The 17,615-nt window shown below is 38.8% G+C and overlaps 2 protein-coding genes across 5 annotated transcripts in view; both read left to right on the top strand.

The window, feature by feature from the left end:
- WASF2 (WASP family member 2) overlaps positions 1–17,615 on the top strand; it is a 937,387-nt gene that overhangs the window by 542,365 nt on the left and 377,407 nt on the right. The gene's annotated exons all lie outside the window — the stretch shown is intronic.
- EYA3 (EYA transcriptional coactivator and phosphatase 3) overlaps positions 1–17,615 on the top strand; it is a 108,366-nt gene that overhangs the window by 75,570 nt on the left and 15,181 nt on the right. For both annotated transcript variants that reach the window (XM_082684819.1, XM_082684818.1), the window contains 7 exons: positions 554–737; positions 2,702–2,841; positions 7,919–8,002; positions 9,462–9,551; positions 11,824–11,882; positions 14,455–14,615; positions 17,453–17,567. In XM_082684819.1, coding sequence (XP_082540945.1) covers positions 554–737; positions 2,702–2,841; positions 7,919–8,002; positions 9,462–9,551; positions 11,824–11,882; positions 14,455–14,615; positions 17,453–17,567 — 833 coding nt within the window. The remainder of the gene's footprint in view (positions 1–553; positions 738–2,701; positions 2,842–7,918; positions 8,003–9,461; positions 9,552–11,823; positions 11,883–14,454; positions 14,616–17,452; positions 17,568–17,615) is intronic.

Raw genomic sequence — 17,615 nt, 5'->3', positions numbered from 1 at the left:
AAAATGGACAAAGAAAGAAAGAAAGCCGTTAGAGTAGAAAAGGGACATTGTGTGTAGAGTGCACGGGACCCTTCTCTCTCAGCCTCCTGCTCATGGTAAAGATAGCCTCTGAGGTCTTTCCTCTTGACTCTTAGGCTGCCACAGAATGCATTTTGAAAATCATTGGTTTAGGTGGAAGCTATAGATGGGTAAATGAGAAGTCAAATAAATGTTTTAGGAAACTAACAATGAATAAGAGGGACATGAAAGTGAGGCACCTGGGTGGCTTGGTCAATAAGCATCTTCCTTTTGCTAAGTTCATGATCCCAGGGTCCTGGGATTGAGCCCCGTATCAGGCTTCCTGCTCGGCGGGAAGCCTGCTTCTCCTTCTCACACTCCCCCTGCTTGTGTTCACTCTCTTGCTCTCGCTGTGTCTCTCTCTGTCAAATAAAGAAATAAAATCTAAAAAAAAAAAAAAAGTGGGGGGGGGGGACAGAAAGTCTCTTGTGTTGAAATCAGCGCTTTGCTCTTTCTAAAAGTCTTGTTTTCCTCCCTTATTCCCCTTGGTCTACAGGACTATCCCACCTATACTATCCTTGGTCAGAGTCAGTACCAGACCTGCTACCCCAGCTCCAGCTTTGGAGTCGCGGGCCAGACTAACAGTGATACCGAGAGTACCACATTAGCCGCAGCCACATACCAGACGGAGAAGCCTAGTGTCATGGTACCTGCGCCGACAGCACAGAGACTTTCCTCTGGTAAGCACCGTACCTCTCAAGCCTGTGGCTTAAGGGCACTTCATTCAACATTACGGAATAGTAAAGATCATTTTGTTCTGGTCTGAGTCACTGTTACTGTGCTATTGGCTTTCCTTCTCAGGTGAGGAATATTTAAATATTAGAACCAGATATGTGCTGAGTCATTGGCAGGCTGAATGTAATACCTGATACTGTGAACTGAAAAGCACCAAGAATGAGAAGACTGTGACAGCCACCCCGCCCTTCAGCTTTACTGTGTTTGTCATAGGGAACTTCAGAATCTTGGCACATTTTGTCAAAGCTGAAGGACTCTAGTTTTAGTCAGTATGTATTGTGGACTCCTGCTGTGGCCTCAGAGCAGTAGTTCTTAACTTTTTCTACGTCATGGATCTCCAAGATCATGAGGAAAGCCATGGTCCTTCCCCTCTCAAGGAAATACATACTTAACCTACAAGTCTAAACCTGTACATTTAGGTTTGAAATGTGTTGATGAATTATGAAGTCCAGGTTAAAAAAAAACAAACCCTGACATAAAGGCTTTATACACACATTCAGTAAGTAAACATATGTATATCCTTTTTATTTGTCTCTATCATTCAGGAAAATTTAGTGCTTGGCTGTCACATCATATAATTGGATGAAGGACTGTTTATTGTTAGCACTGATGCATTTTTAAAAGTAGTGCTCTGTCTCAACTAAAGCAGTTTTTTGTGTACCTTCTCTAGTCTTCTAAGAAAAGGATACTGCTTCAAATTTACATAACTTTGAAATAGGTACACTGGTTGATGCCTTAGTTTTGAATTCATAGCTCTAAATATCTATTCTTCCTAACAATTTTAACTTATTAATAATAGGGAATTTCAAACCTAGAAGTTGTCAGAATAGTATAATGAACATCTTATGTATCCATCATCCATCTCCAACAATTAACTCGTATTTCAACTGTACTTAATCCAGTTCTCTCACCGAATTCCAGGCATTCTATGTCTATACAATAAATATTTGCTAGTGTAACCACAATGCCATGCCCTCTGAAATAATTCAGCAGTAATTCCTTACACTATCATAAAATACTAAAAGGTATTATTTCTAGTTTTCTCATAAATATGAAGAGTTTTATTTTCCTTATTAGAGTTTTTAATTTTTTAAAAATTAACCTATTTTATTTAGAGTTTATTTAAATTAGGATCAAAGTAAGGTTCATACATTGGGACTAATGGATATATACTTTCTCTTTTAACTTACAAATTCCCCTTTTTTTAATTCTCTGATGTACTGTATTTGTGAAGAAACTGGAGTGTTTATCTCATGCCATTTCCCAGTCTGAATTTTGCTGATTATCTCTGTATTGGATAGATCGACATGTCCTGCTGGCTTCTGTATTTTATTTTAAATTGGTAAATAGAACTAGAGTCATGGTTTTCAACTAAAGGTGATTTTTGTGCTTTGCCCTCTCCCGCATTTGCCTAAGACATTTGGCAGTGTATGGAATACTTTTGGTTGTCACAGTGGGTGGGGAGTGCTACTGGCATCTAGTGGATAAAGGGCAAGGGTGCTGCTTAGCCAATCATCCTAGAATACATAGGACATCAGCTCAACAAAAAATTATCTGGCCCAAGATGTGGGCCAAGTCGAGAAACTCTGATATAGAAGCTTGGCCAGATACAGGTTTAGGTTTTTGGGGTGTGTGTGTGTGTGTGTGTGTGTGAGAGAAACAACTTTATAGCTGTGTTCTTGCATTGAGAGGCAGGTATATAAATTCTATTATAACTATCTCTGTTATATTAGGAGCTGTTGATGCTCGACGTTGGTGCCTAAACTGATCAGGATCAGGCAAAGTTTGGTTTTCCAGACTTTATCGCTGTAATATGGTTCTTATGGACAGAAAGCATGCTGACCCTCTTCCAGCTCTGGTTCTTATAGCCTGTGACTACTGGCAATATATATCTCACTTTTCTTTCCAGGAGACCCTTCTTCAAGCCCATCTTTGTCCCAAACCACACCAAATAAAGATGCGGATGACCAGTCCAGAAAAAACATGACTGGCAAGAACCGGGGCAAAAGGAAAGCTGATGCCAGCTCTTCCCAGGACAGTGAATTGGAAGTATGGAAAGACACTCATTTAAGCTACCTACTTTTTTTTCTCATTTTTTAAGTTCATCGAACATACTTATCTGAAACTCATGGAGATACTGTAGTTCTGTGTTTAATGCCCCCCAACCCCCCGCCCTGCCACCATCTGCGATTCTTGGTCAAGAGAAACGAAACTGGCCTAGTGAGGAGAGAAATGTAAAAACACATTCTCCGAGCCCATAACTTGCCATATTACTTTCACCAAAGCATTGCAGAAGCTTTTTTGAATTTAGGTAGTCAGGTAACTTTTTATTTAGTTTGTTAGTTTGTTTAGTTTGCCAGAACAGTTCGATCTCTGTGTTCAGAGCAGAACAGAAAGAACAGTTTCCTCATATTCAGAAAGCACAGGGTGTCACAGATAATGCCATAGTGTTCTCCTTTTAAAAATCTAAAAGTAAAATGAGAAGATGAGAGTGCTTTAGGCCAAGCTTCTGTGAAACCGCATAACTTATTAATGAGACAAGTACTCACTTATTTTGTGGTTAAGCACTATAAGCATTTATTAGAGACATTGCATTTGGCTTCATTATTAAAAAGATTAGAAAATCATACAAAATGCTAATAATAGTTGAGTTTTTATATGCTTTTGTTTTTATATTTGATTTTTCTATAATATGAGCATTTAATGGGCAGAGGGATGCTATATTTAAAAATGAGTTCATCAATAGGTATTAAGACATGAGTAAATTAAGGCTGTGTTTGGGGACTCTCTTTCCTTTTATTCCTGACCAAAAAAAGAAAGGTAAAAAAAAAAAGAAGAAGAAAATCTAAGTCCTTTTACATTTTTTGGGAAAAACTGAGAACCAAGTTTTTTTTAATAGTGGTAAAATATACGCAACAGAAAATTTACCATTTTAACCATTTTTTAAATGTGCAGTTCAGTGACATTAAGTACATTTACAGTGCTGTTTGTTGCCACTATCTATTTCCAGAACTTTTTCATGATCCCAAACAAAAACTCTGCCTATTAAGCAATAACTCCCCGTTCTCCTCTCCCACTAGCCGCTGGCAACCTCTATTCTACTTTCAGTTTCTCGGAATTTACCTATTCTGAGTATCTCATATAAGTGGAATAATAGAATATCTACCCTTTTGTGTGAGACTTCTTTCACTTAGCATCTTTTCAAGGCTCATCTGTGTTATAGCATGTATAAGATCTTCATTTCCCTTTGTAGCTGAATAATATTCCATTGTATGTATATACCATGTTCTGTTTACTCATTCATTTGTTGATGGACACGAACAGTTTTTTCCACTTTTGAGTTATTGTGAATAATGCTGCTATGAACATTGTTATCCAGATATATAGTTCTTTCAGTCTCTCTTTTCAGTTATTTTGGATATAAACTAAAGAGTAGAATTGCTAGATTATATGGTGATTCTGTGGTCAACTTATTGAGGAAACAACAAAATATTTTCCATAGTAGCTACATCATTTTACATTCCCACCAGCAATGCAGGAGAGTTCTCATTTCTTCACAACCTCACCAACACTTATTATCCCCCACCCCCTTTTTTAAAAATAGTAGCCATCCTAGGGGCGCCTGGGTGGCTCAGTGGGTTAAAGCTTCTGCCTTTGGCTCGGGTCATGATCTCAGGGTCCTAGGATCGAGCCCCCCATGGGGCTCTCTGCTCAGCAGGGAGCCTGCTTCTTCCTTCTCTCGCTCTGCCTGCCTCTCTGCCTATTTGTGATCTCTGTCTGTCAAATAAATAAATAAATAATTTAAAAAAAATAATAGCCATCCTAATAGATGTGAAATGGTTTTGATTTCCATTTCCTTAATGGCCAATAATAGTGTTGAACATCTATTCATGTATTTATTGGCCATCTGTATATTTTCTTTGGAGAAATAGCTGGTCAAATCCTATGACCAGTTTTTAATGGGTCGTTTGGTATTTTGTTGTTGAGTTTTAGGAATTCTTTATATATTCTAGATACTAATCACTTATCAGATATCTGATGTGCAAATATTTTCTCCCATTCTGTGTATTCTTTTTACTCTCTTGATAGTATTCTTTGATGCACAAAAGTTTCACATTTTGTTGAAGTTGTTCTGCTTTTCTTTTATTTGTTGTGCTTTAGTGTTAAAAAATACAAGGTTATAAAGGCATTTACCTATGTTTTCTTTTTTTTTTTTAAGATTTTATTTATTTATTTGACAGAGAGAAATCACAAGTAGTCGGAGAGGCAGGCAGAGAGAGAGAGAGAAGCAGGCTCCCTGCTGAGCAGAGAGCCCGATGCGGGACTCCATCCCAGGACTCTGAGATCATGACCTGAGCCGAAGGCAGTGGCTTAACCCACTGAGCCACCCAGGCGCCCTACCTATGTTTTCTTCTAAGAATTTTATTGTAGCTCATAAATTTAGGTCTTTGATTCATATTGAATTAATTTTTTTCATATTGAGTTAATTTTTGTATATGGTCTAATAAGTAAGTAAGGGTCTAATTTCATTCTTTTGCACATGGATATCCAATTTTCCCAGCACGTTTTGTTGGAAATATTTTCCTTTCAAAATTTTCCTTTCTCCGTTGAATGGTCTTAGCATCCTTGTCAAAAATAGACCATATATGGGGGCATCTGGGTGGCTCAGTCAGTTAAGTGTCTGCCTTTGGCTCGGGTCATGATCCTAGGGTCCTAGGATTGGGGCCTCTAATACCATCAGGCTCCCTGCTCAGTGAGGAGTCTGCTTTTCCCTCTCCCTCTATCCCTCCTGCCCCGCCCTGCACTCGTGCTCTGTCACTTGCTCTGCTCTCTCTCAAATAAATAAATCTTTTTTTTAAAAAATTGACCATACCTGGAATCAAGCCCCGCATTGGTCTTCCTGCTCAGCAGGGAGCCTGATTTTCCCCTCTCTCTCTGCCTGCCTCTCTGCTTACTTTTGATCACTGTCTGTCAAATAAATAAATAAAATCTTTTAAAAAAAGATTGACCATATATGTCAGGGTTTACTTCTTAGGAGTTATCTTGTCAATTTCATTGGTTTATGTTTGTTTCCTTTTGCAGGTACCACATTGTATTGATTACTGTAGCCTTGTAAGTTTTAAAATCAGGAAGTGTGAGTTTTCCAACTTCATTCTTTTTCAAGATTATTTTGGCCTTTCAGGCTATGGAATATGAGATTCCATATGAATTTTAGGATGAGTTTTTCTTTAAAAAGCAATACTGAGATTTTGATAAGGATGCACTGAATTTGTAAATCATTTGGGTAGTATTGTCACTTTAACATTGTTAAGTCGTTCATCCATGAACATGGGATGTCTTTCTGTTTATTTAGATCTTGGAGCTTGAGCACACGACCCTGAGATCATGACCTTAGCCAAAATCAAGAGTCGGTTGCTAAACCCAACTGAACCACCCAGGCATCCCTTGGTTAAATTTATGCTTAAGTATTTTATTAGTTTTGATGCTATTGTAAATGGAATTGTTTTTTTTTTTAATTTCTTTGAGGATTAGTTGTTACAAGTATATAGAAATACAGCTCATTGCTGAATTCATTTATTAGCTCTAATCATTTTTCGTGGATTCTTTAGGAATTCTTTAGAAAAATGGTTTTTCTCTATATAAGATCATGTCATCTGTGAACAGAGATAATTTTATTTTTTCCATTACAACTTGGGTACCTTTTTCTCCCCCCAATTCTTGCCAAATTATTCTGGCTAGAATTTCTGGTACTTACGTTGAATAGAAGTGATGAAAACAGGCATACTTGTCCTATTCCTCATCTCAGGGATAAAGCTTCCAGTCTTGCACCATTGAGTAAGATATTAATTCTGGGTTTTTCATATACAATCTTTATCATGTGAGGAAATTCACTTCTACTTCTATTTTATTGAATGTTTTTATTATGAAAGTGTATTGAATTTTGTCAGATGCTCCTCCTGCATCAATCGAAATGACGATTGGGTTTTTACCCCTCTGTTTTCTTAAGGTAGCGTATTACACTGATTAATTTTTGTATGGTGATCTATCCTTGCATTCTAAACAAATCCCACAGGGCCATGACATACAGTCCTTTTAATATGCTGCTAGAATTTTGTTTGCTAGTATTTTTGTGGAGAACTTTTTGCTTTGATGTTCATAAGAGATACTGGTCTGCAGTTTTCTTGTAGTGTCTCTATTACCTGACTTTAGTATCAGGGTAACGCTGGCTTCATAGAACGACTTAGGAAGTATTCCTTCATCTTTAACCTTTTGGAAGAGTTAAAGAAGGATTGGTGTTATTTCTTTAACTGTTTGGTAGAATTTAACAGTGAAACCATCTGGCCCTGGGCTTTTCTTTCTTGGTGTCTTTTTGATTACTGAGTTCAACCTCTGTTAAAGGTCTGTTCAGATTTTTGTTTCTTCCTGAGTCCGTTTTGGCATTTTGTAAATTTCTAAGAAGCTGTCCCTGTCCATCTAGGTTATTTGTTAGTAGTCCATAGTATTTTCTTGTAATTCTTTTTATTTCTGTAAAATTGATAATAACATCCCCACTTCCATTTCTGATTTTACTAATTTGAGGCTTCTTTTTTTTCTTAACCTAGCTAAAAGTTGTCAATTTTGTAGATCTTTTCAAAGAACCAACTTTTGGTTTCATTGATTTTTTTTTTTTCTTGTTACTTTTCTACTCTCTGATTTATTTATCTCCATTCTAACCTTTAGTCTTTCCTTCTTTTTTTTTTTTTTTTTTTTAAAGATTTTATTTATTTATTAGTCTTTCCTTCTGCTGGTTCGTTCCAGTTCCTTAAATTGGACAGTCATGTTACTGATGAAAATCTTGCTTCTTTTTGAAGGCATGTATTTTATAGCTATAAATTCTCCTCTTAGTATTGATTTCATTACAGCCTATAAATTTTGGTGTGTTGTGTTTTAGTTTTCATTCATCTCAAAGTATTCCTAATTTCACTTGGGATTTTTTTCTTTGATCTATTAGTTGTTTAAAATTGTGTTGTTTAATCTTCACATATTTGTGAATTTTTCAGTTTTCTTTCTGTTACGTATTTCTTGTTCCATTCCATTGTATTAAGAAAAGATGCTCACTCACTATTTTTTGTTTTTCCTTCCTCAGCGGGTATTTCTATGGGACTTGGATGAAACCATCATCATCTTTCACTCTCTTCTTACTGGATCCTATGCCCAGAAGTATGGAAAGGTAATTTGAGTCTTTCTTCCTTTGTTGTAGTGTCCTCCTCCTGACTATATGGACAGGTAACCAAAATCACTTTTTCTGCTACCTGTATCTTACCCTGTTGGCCTTTCTTTCACTTTCCATGTAAAACTTCACCTGATGGCTTGTACCAGACAGGCAACATGGTCAGGCAGTATTAATAAAGCTGGAGACTAGACCTAGGACCAGGGCTATATAAGCTTAAGTTGTTCAAGACTACTGTTTTATAAAGACTAAATATGGGAATGAAGCTCAAAACAGAATGGAGTCTTAGGATTATATATTCCAAAGACATATCCGTTAACCTTAAGTCACTTTTAACAGCCCAAACTGAGCGTTTTATTTAGCTGAGTATATGCCAGATATGTAAATTTAAAATATATATATAAAGTACAAAATATTTTTCTTACATAGATTACATACCTCCTTAAACTAGATATATACCAAGCAGAATTTAATTTATTTAGTCATCAATATAAACAGAGTTTTGGGAGGGGGACGTTGTTTGTTTGTTTTAGATTGATTTATTTATTTGAGAGAGAGAGTGAGAAAGAGCACACACGCACGGGGTTGTGGAGGAAAGAAAGAGGAAAATCCAAGCAAACTTCACACCAAGAGTTGGGCGTTTAACCAACTGCACCATCCAGGTACCCCTAAACAGGGGTTAAGGGATAAGCTATGTATTTCTACACTATATTATCTCCAGGCTTCTATTTTTTTGTTTCTATGAATAAATTTTATAAAAATATCTGCTTCCTTTGCTTTCTTACTATTCCCATTTATTTCTTATTATCATTAATGTTTCTGTTAGAAGTGCTTTCCACAGGCTTTTAGTATCCAGTCTGGTAAGCTGACATTAGCTCATATGCTGTATAAGCTGAGTATAAAAGTATATAAAATAAGAGCATACAGAAGCCTAGATAGTTATTGAACAAACAAAATGTTTGTGAACAAAATGTTTGTGAACATTTTGTGAAGTGAAGACCTCATGGTTCACTTTAAAGCTAAATGCATTTTCCTACAAATATTTTGACTTTAAAGCCTTCTCCATTTATTTCCTGACTGTTGAGATTGTCAGATAACTGACTTCCAGTATTTATACTCGGGGCGGGGGGGGGGGGGGCAGGGAGGCTGAAGGGAGATAATAGGTATTACATTAGTAATATTTTAGCAATAGTTAGCACTTCTTACAAAACAGGGAATTTCCACTCAAAATGGTTTTTTTTAAGTGAGTTTAGTTTTATAAAAACTGACTTCAGAAATTAACTTTGCATAATCCCAGATTCCTCTCACTGTGAATGAAATTGCGTGAGTAATAGTTAGAAGCACTTTTGTAGGCCTGTGTTGTTGTGACCTTGACCCAGAATAACTCCAAAATACCTGAAGATTAGAACCAGTGCTGTTGGTACCAAATTAAACAAATTTTTCTCTTACTGTCTTCTAGGATCCAACAGTAGTGATTGGCTCAGGTTTAACAATGGAAGAGATGATTTTTGAGGTGGCTGATACACATCTGTTTTTCAATGACTTAGAGGTAAGCATTTTAAAGTGTTCTGTGCTTCAGTTAAACATTTTGTTTGTTCAATAACTATCTAGCCTCTGCTTATGTATTGAGAGGAAATGTGGTGAGAAGGGGTGGTTGTGGAGAAGCCACTTGGCCACTTAGGCTTTTATAGGCTTAGAAGAACAGTACCTTAGCTTGGTCATCAGTCTTGGTACTGGCCCTCAATTTTATTGGTTCAAAAATTTGATTTTTGTTAGCCTCTTTGGAAGTGATCTAGCTCTAGAGGAAATGCCAGCCCTTCACACAAAACAGTGAAATATAAACCAACATTCCTATTTATTCATCTGTCTTAAGTAACAAATAATAAGGTGGGTTTTACTCTGTACTCTTAATTATATCTTGACTATCTTTTGACTTTACCTTCTTAAAATATAATCTCTTGATCTGTCAGATCTATAAATGGCTATTCTGACTCATTATACTTTATATATGCTTATTATCCATGTATAGGTTAATCTTGATGTCCAGAATCATTTTATAGTTAGATGCAAGGAAAACCAGGGACACGAAGAATTTCTTGGTGAAGTTTTTTGGCTTTGACATTTGAGTTCACCTTTGAGGTGACCGTGGTATAGTGGCAAGAGCACAAGACTGGGAAGTCAAAAGACCAGAGTGTGAGTTCCAGGTTAGGAAAGTTATCTCCCCATTCTGGGCCTCAGTTAAGCAGTTATCCTACACAAGAAACTAGTAACAATTGTTCTCTCTGGAGAAGGGGATATGTTGCTGGGACACAGAGGTGGGAAGGAGCGGACTTTTCACTTGATGCCTTTCTGAGTTTCAGACTGTGTACTACTTACGTAACCTAGTTTTTTAAAAACAGTGAAAATTTTAAGTTAAAAAACAAAATAGTGGGGTGCCTGAGTGGCTCAGTCAGAAGAACGCGTGACTCTTGACTTCAGGGTTGTGAGTTCCAGTCCCACATGAGGTATAAAGATTACTTAAAATAAATATAATTAATTAATTAAAAATAAGATAACATTTTATAAACACAAAATAATCCTATTTCTTTTCAAATATAGTCTAGTTTTACTCAATGAACAGTTCTCCAACAAATTGAATTACCAGGGCTCTAAACTCTAGTACCTTTGTCTAACCTCCACAATGCTTTAATCTTCCTCAACTTCACATGTTGACATGTTAGGACATCATAGTTTTACTCATCAAACATTTATTGAAAACCTATTTTGTGCCAATAATTATTGCCAAATTGTATTTGTAATGATTTTCTAGACATAGACCTCACTCAGGACTGAAAGTTCTGTGAAGAATTTGACCTGAATGTGTTCCTGCCCCCCAGGTCAGTGGTTCTCAACTTTAGGGGGCATAAGAATCACCTGGGGAGCTTGTTAAAAATGAAGATTCTAGGACTTCACACCCAGAAATTCTGATTGAAGTAGGTCTGGGGTGGACCCAAGAATATGCATTTTTAAAAAACTTCCCCAGGGGATTCTGATACAGGTGGACATCACAATATTGCCTTAGGTGGTATCAGAGGAGTGAATCTCTCAGTGTTAGGCAGTGGGTGGCATTTTATGTCCATAGTAGCTCAGGCTTGGTGGAGAGAACCTTGGATTCAAATTAGAAGGCCCAGGCTTTTTCTAGTTCCTTTTTATCACTCACTATAGTGTTTATAAATGCGGGTCATTCGTTTCACCTCACTTTTGGAACATGAGGAGATTAACTTAGGTGATCACTTCTAATTCCTAAGTTTGGATTTACAGATTTCTGTTACAGTCATTCTCCGTTTTGATACCATACTCTACCAGCATCTGTTTCATCTGCAAAAACGTATTGGATACATGCTACATTAAGAGCGAGCACATGCTACACAAGGACTAGACTGGAGGGGTACAGAGAAGCTGTAGGATACAGATTGTGCCACAGGAAGGCCACAGTGTATAACAGAACTTCACAGTCTGGCGTAGGACATTGACATCCCTGACAGTGGAAAGAGCTTGTGTTTATACCCATGAGCTGTTATGTTATACCCGTGACTACTGAGAGAAGAGCATATTTTGAGAGTTGGGCTGGGTAAGGAAGATTTCATGAAGACCATGGGACCTGACTTAGGCCTTAAAAGAAGTTGGACAGCAGGGGGGTGAGAGTGGTCCTCCACACACAAGAGAGACTGTAAGGTATTTCATCATCTGCCATTGTTTGTGGTCTTTTTACAATATGTCATGGTGGTGATGGCACTTACGCTCCCTATACTGAAATAGCTTTTGGTTTTGTCTTTCAACAGGAGTGTGACCAGGTGCACGTGGAAGATGTGGCTTCTGATGACAATGGCCAGGACTTGAGGTGATAGAAGCAGTGATGTCTTAAACTTAAGTATATACCTGTTAGGCACGAGACACTGTCTAGGTTCAGAGGAAAACAAAGACGAGTAAGACATGGCCTTAAAAGATCTCGCAGTGTTAGTGGAGACCGAGAGGTAACGATGGACTGCCATGTGTGGAGGGGCCTGTAGAGAATGTGACGGAGCACAGAAAAGGAAGTAATTCTGGTGGCTATGGTTGCCAGCGTTGGAGGGGCCTTCTCAGTGCAGTAGAATTTGAGTATGGCCTTGAAGAATGGGTAGCAATGATGGAATGAGGGAAAAAGGCTTCAAAGTAAAGGATACACTAGTTTCTCTTTGCCCAGATTTTCAGTCAGGAGGAGTGTGCTACCAGACTGGTCAGTTTTAGATACAAATAAGCATGGGGCATTTTACCAGGGAAACTAACTGTGGGGTCTGTTGGTGTCAGGAGTAACCCTATCAGAGACAACCTTAAACATTGTGTCAGTGAACACTATACCAAGGGGATCTCGATGGCAAAATGCTTGCTTTGTGTCCTCATTTCTCTCTTGACTACTGTCTTTTTACCCAGTAGTCTTACTGAATAATCCAAAAATGTATCTAGCTTCTATTTAAAGGCTCATAAAAAAAAAAAGACTGTCACAGTTTTTTCATGTTGATTTGTTTTCATGTTTGTCCCTTTCATAGGTTCCTCCCTGTGTCTACCCTAAAATTGTTTCCTCCATGAATTCTCAAACATAGAGCAGAACTGGAAGGATCTAATACTATAGGGCTGAGAAGGATTACAAAGTCCCACATAAGAAGCAGCGTCCAGTCATGCACGTGGCTCACATGGCCATGAAGTGCACTGTACTAATGAGATTTTATTGGACCTTTTAAAAAAGTGCCTGGTCGGAAACAGTTTATGATCCACTCTGAAGCCCAGAGTTTTTTTTCCTCTTATACATGAGGCTAACCAGTAATTACCTAAATGTCTTGACAGCTTTATTTTCTTAAAAGTAGAAACTCATACTTACTGAACTCAGTTTTGACTTTTGGTTGAACCAAGTTGTCTCTAATTCTGTTGGTCATTTTTTTTTTAAATTTTTACTTAAGAAGCGTTCACCTCTCCCAGCCTGTTTAACTATATTACTTATTTCTATGGCAGTGTAACAGATTACCCCCCAAACTTAGTAGCTTAAGGCAATAAACATTTATCATATCGTAATTTCTATAGGATAGGAACTTAAAAGTGACTTAGCGAGACAGTTTTGAATTAGGGTCTCTGAGATGAAAAATCAAGATACTGGCTGGAGCTTTAATCATCTGAAGGCTTGATGGGAGCTGGAGGACCTGCTTGCAGCCTCTCACACGGGGCGATAACGGGACACCTCAGTTCCTCACTCTGCATGCCTCTCCGGGGGGGAGGGGGGCAGCTCAAGTGTTCTCATGACCGCTGACTTCTCTCAGAGCAAGTGCTCCGAGAGAGCAAGAGAATCCTGTCTCTGCGGTCTGACACCATCACTTCCACCACATCCTGCTTACACTGAAATGCAGTCCATACCCATAGGGAGAGGAATTAGAAGAGAGGAGTTATTAAAGAATTTGTGGACATTTTAAAGCCATCACTTTGACCCATGAAATTAATAAACCAGCTAACGTATGTCTGAAGAACATCTCCATTACACCTTGCAATTATTAATATTTGTGGTTATTTCCTTCCATTATTTCTTCACACGTTTCTCCACATTACATAGTTTCTGCGTGTGTGTGGGCACGCGCACGCATGCGTGCACGCACCTGTGTGTCTGTGTCTGTGTACATAAAAATGTTATATTCTGGGTTTGGGGTTTTTTGGTTTTTGGGTTTTTTTTAAGATATTCTATCACTGGGGCTCCTAGGTGGCTCAATGGGTTAAGTCTCTGCCTTCAGCTCAGGTCATGATCTCAGGGTCCTCAGATTAAGCCCTGCATCGGGCTCTCTGCTCAGCAAGGAGTCTGCTTTCCTCTCTCTTTCTGCCTGCTTCTCTGCCTACTTGTGATCTCTCTCTCTCTCTGTTAAAAAAAAAAAAAAAAAAAAAAAAAAAACACACACACACACACAATTTATTTAAAAAAAAAAGAAAAAGATAACTCTATCATTAATGAAAAGATGCTCTATTCCCTAACCACTCTTTCCCCCTCTCTCCCTCCTTTCTTTGATGGCAGTAATGAGGGTGAGGTAGACAACTAATGGAAGATAGATTCTGACATACAGAGATTAAGAGAGAAGGTTCTCAAAGCCTTTAGACTTTGGGGCGCCTGGGTGGCTCAGTTGATTGGACAACTGCCTTCAGCTCAGGTCATGATCCTGGAGTCCCGGGATCGAGTCCCTCATCGGTCTCCCTGCTCAGTGGGGAGTCTGCTTCTCCCTGGGACCCTCTACTTCTCGTGCTCTCTCTTCCTCAAATAAGTAAAATTTAAAAAAAAAAAAAAAAAGGGGCCTTTAGACTTGATGTCAGATGCCAGGAATAGGACAGAGAATCCCAGGTGGGATCCAGCCCAAAACCCTGTACAGTTAAGATATTAATTTTCATCATCCTCTCTCTCTCTGCAGCAACTATAGTTTCTCAACAGATGGTTTCAGTGGCTCAGGAGGCGGTAGCAGCCATGGTTCCTCTGTGGGTGTCCAGGGAGGTGTGGACTGGATGAGAAAACTGGCTTTCCGCTACCGAAAAGTGAGAGAAATCTATGATAAGCATAAAAGCAACGTGGGTGGTAAGTGTGTCATACAACAAGTCTGATATTCTGTTTCCCTCTTATTTCCTGTGTTCTTTTCCAGGGATTCCTCAGAACTCCCTAACAACTGCTTGGGAATTGGGGCCACAATCACATTTTAACTTTGTATTTTAAAAAATGAGGTTTGACTGAAACTTTCTGAGGAGGAAACTGCATTTCTCATGGACTTCTCTTAGCAAAGCTTTGCAGAGTTCTCTTGTTCTTTTTAGATAAATACCTTTTTAAAGAAGTGTGTTTCAAAGATTTTATCTGATTATGTATGTTTTTTATTCTGGAGTCACAGCTATTGTCAATACTAGTTAATAGGTTGCCATGTTTTTTGACTGATTTATGTAACTATCAAAACAAGTCAGGCAGAACAAGTGGCTAGATTTATAAAGGATGGAAAACTCAGTCCAGAATTAAAGGTTGGCAGTAGCCATGTGTTGGACCTTGGAAATCCTTCCCAGAAATAACTCAAATATCAGGTGTTACTTTGCCTAAAATTATTTTACTTAAGATTAATAAATTAGCCATAGACTGTTCAAATTAGAAGAGACATTAGAAATCTAATCTGAGGGGCGCCTGAGTGGCTCAGTCAGTTAAGCGTCTGCCTTCAGCTCAGGTCATGATCCCAGGGTCCTGGGATCGAGCCCCACATCGGTCTCCCTGCTCAGCAGGAAGCCTGCTTCTCCCTCTCCTACTCCTCCTGCTTGTATTACCTCTCTTGCTAACTCTCTCTGCGTCAAATAAATAAATAAAATCTTTTAAAAAGAGAAAGAAAAAAGCAAATTCATTATTTAAAAATATAGATATAATCAGAATCCCTCATTTTGAATTCGAGAAAGCACATTTATCATGAGGCTGCTCAGGACAGCAAACCCACGGTCACAGCTGGAACCCAATCCCCTAACTCTTGGTCCAGTGCACTTTACGTTCATGCAGCACCCCCCCTTTTTCTAAGTATGAAAGATGTTTGGTTTTTTGTTTGTTTGTTTGTTTGTTTATTTTTAAAAGTAAGCTCTGTGCCCAATAGGAGGCTTGAACTCATGGCCGGAGGTCAAGAGTTGAGTGCTTACTGACAGGCACCCAAGCGCCCTGATGCAGTTCCTTTTTTAGTGATGTACCTTAATGAGAAAAAAAATTTAAGCTGTGAACCATCACCCTCAAAACATGAAGTTTCAGGGATTCAATAAACTGTCTAGAGGTATATTACCCCAGATCCTGCTACCGCACTGTGCTGCCTCACATTGTGCTACAGAAAGTGAAAATAGGGCTTCAAAGGTAATTTGGTTAATTGCTGTTAGAGCCCCCAGTACCAGGTAAAAATCACAGGCCTCGGGACTTTGGTAATTTAATTTGCTTTTTTTAGAGTGCCCTTTTTATGGCCTATTTTTTTCTCATGATTCAGAGCCAGCACTTTATTTTGGCAACTCCATCTTTTTATTCTACTCTCTCCACACATTAGCCTTTCTTTTGTTTTTGTATACAGCCCAGTGTCTGATCCTTTTTCTGTTCACTGGGTGCCAGGACCTGATTTCCTGAGGAAGGTGATATAACCCTCTGTGAGAATCCCCTGAGCCTGCCCTGGGGAACATATTGAAAGTAATGTCCACCTGTATTTTGTAAAACAGGAATTAACAGGGGCACCTGGGTGGCTCAGTGGGTTAAAGCCTCTGCCTTTGGCTCAGGTCATGATTCCAGGGTTTTGGGATCAAGCTCCACATCAGGCTCTCTGCTCAGCGGGGAACCTGCTTCCCTTCCTCTCTCTCTGCCTGCCTCTCTGCCTACTTGTGATCTCCGCCTGTCAAATAAATAAATAAAATCTTTTTAAAAGTGTGTGACATGTGTACTTACATGTAGGCCACACATGACCTAAGGGTGCTGGTTTTGTTGTTTTATCAGAGACCTTGAGAGTCATGTAATTCTAGGTTTGCATTGTGAAACCATCAATCTGTAAACAAATTATATACTGTTCTCCTCACAGAAATGCCTCCTGTCTTTGTGAAATATTTGTAATAGAACTCACAGTTTCTCTTTTACCTTCACTACAGAAAATACAGGGTCAGATTTACGGTTTCAATATTATAATTCAAATGGCTGATAACATGCTGCCATCAGATGAATTCTCTTTTGTTTTATGCTTAATTGTCTGATCTTAAGCAGTGTTTTAGTCTCTTCTTAGCTGGAGTTGTTTCAGAAGTAAGTACAGTACAAATAAATGACGTTCATGAAGTTGGTCATTCAGCCTGGAATCTCAGGCTGATGCGCTGTGCAGGGGTGAGAACCGCACTGTCACCGTGGGAGCAGGGTATGGCAGAACAAAGACTTCGGAGGCCAAAAGCCACTAACTTGCTATATGACCTTAGGCAGACCCCCTTCCCTCCCTGCACTTCGGTTTCTTTAGAGAGATTGGAAATGCCGCAGACTCTTCCAACTGTAACCCTCATTTCTCCCTCCTTGATTCTTGCTTGATGTCACATCTAAAACAGTGCAGCTCGAAGTATGGTCCACCCATCTGCCAGTCATGTGACTGGCTCTTCATGAAAGAGTGAGCTTTGGCAGAATGTCATCACAGTGTTTCTTTCAGCTGATTTTGTGGTGGTGGTTGTAGTCCCCCCCACCCCCTGCCCAGCAGAACATTCTGAGGAGGAAAGTCAAAAAGGTATCTTAATTAAGGAGGCTACTCCAGAGTTTTACCAAGAAGAGAAACCTGTTAGCTCATTGGAATATTTCAGTGACTCACAGTATTTCTAAATTGAATTTAGAAGTTGCTTCCTCAGTGTCAGCAAGGATATACCGTCAGATGATAAATGTGTCTGCTTTTATTCCCAAAGGCCTGCTCAGTCCCCAGAGAAAGGAAGCACTGCAGAGACTAAGAGCAGAAATTGAAGTTTTAACAGATTCCTGGTTAGGAACTGCGTTAAAGTCCTTACTTCTCATCCAGTCCAGGTATGGAAACGGTTCTCTTAGTTCTCATCCTCTCCTAGATGCATCTTT

The sequence above is a fragment of the Mustela nivalis genome (assembly GCF_964662115.1).
Source record: "Mustela nivalis genome assembly, chromosome: 10".
NCBI lineage: Eukaryota > Metazoa > Chordata > Mammalia > Carnivora > Mustelidae > Mustela > Mustela nivalis.
This window is presented reverse-complemented; position numbering and strand designations above follow the sequence as displayed.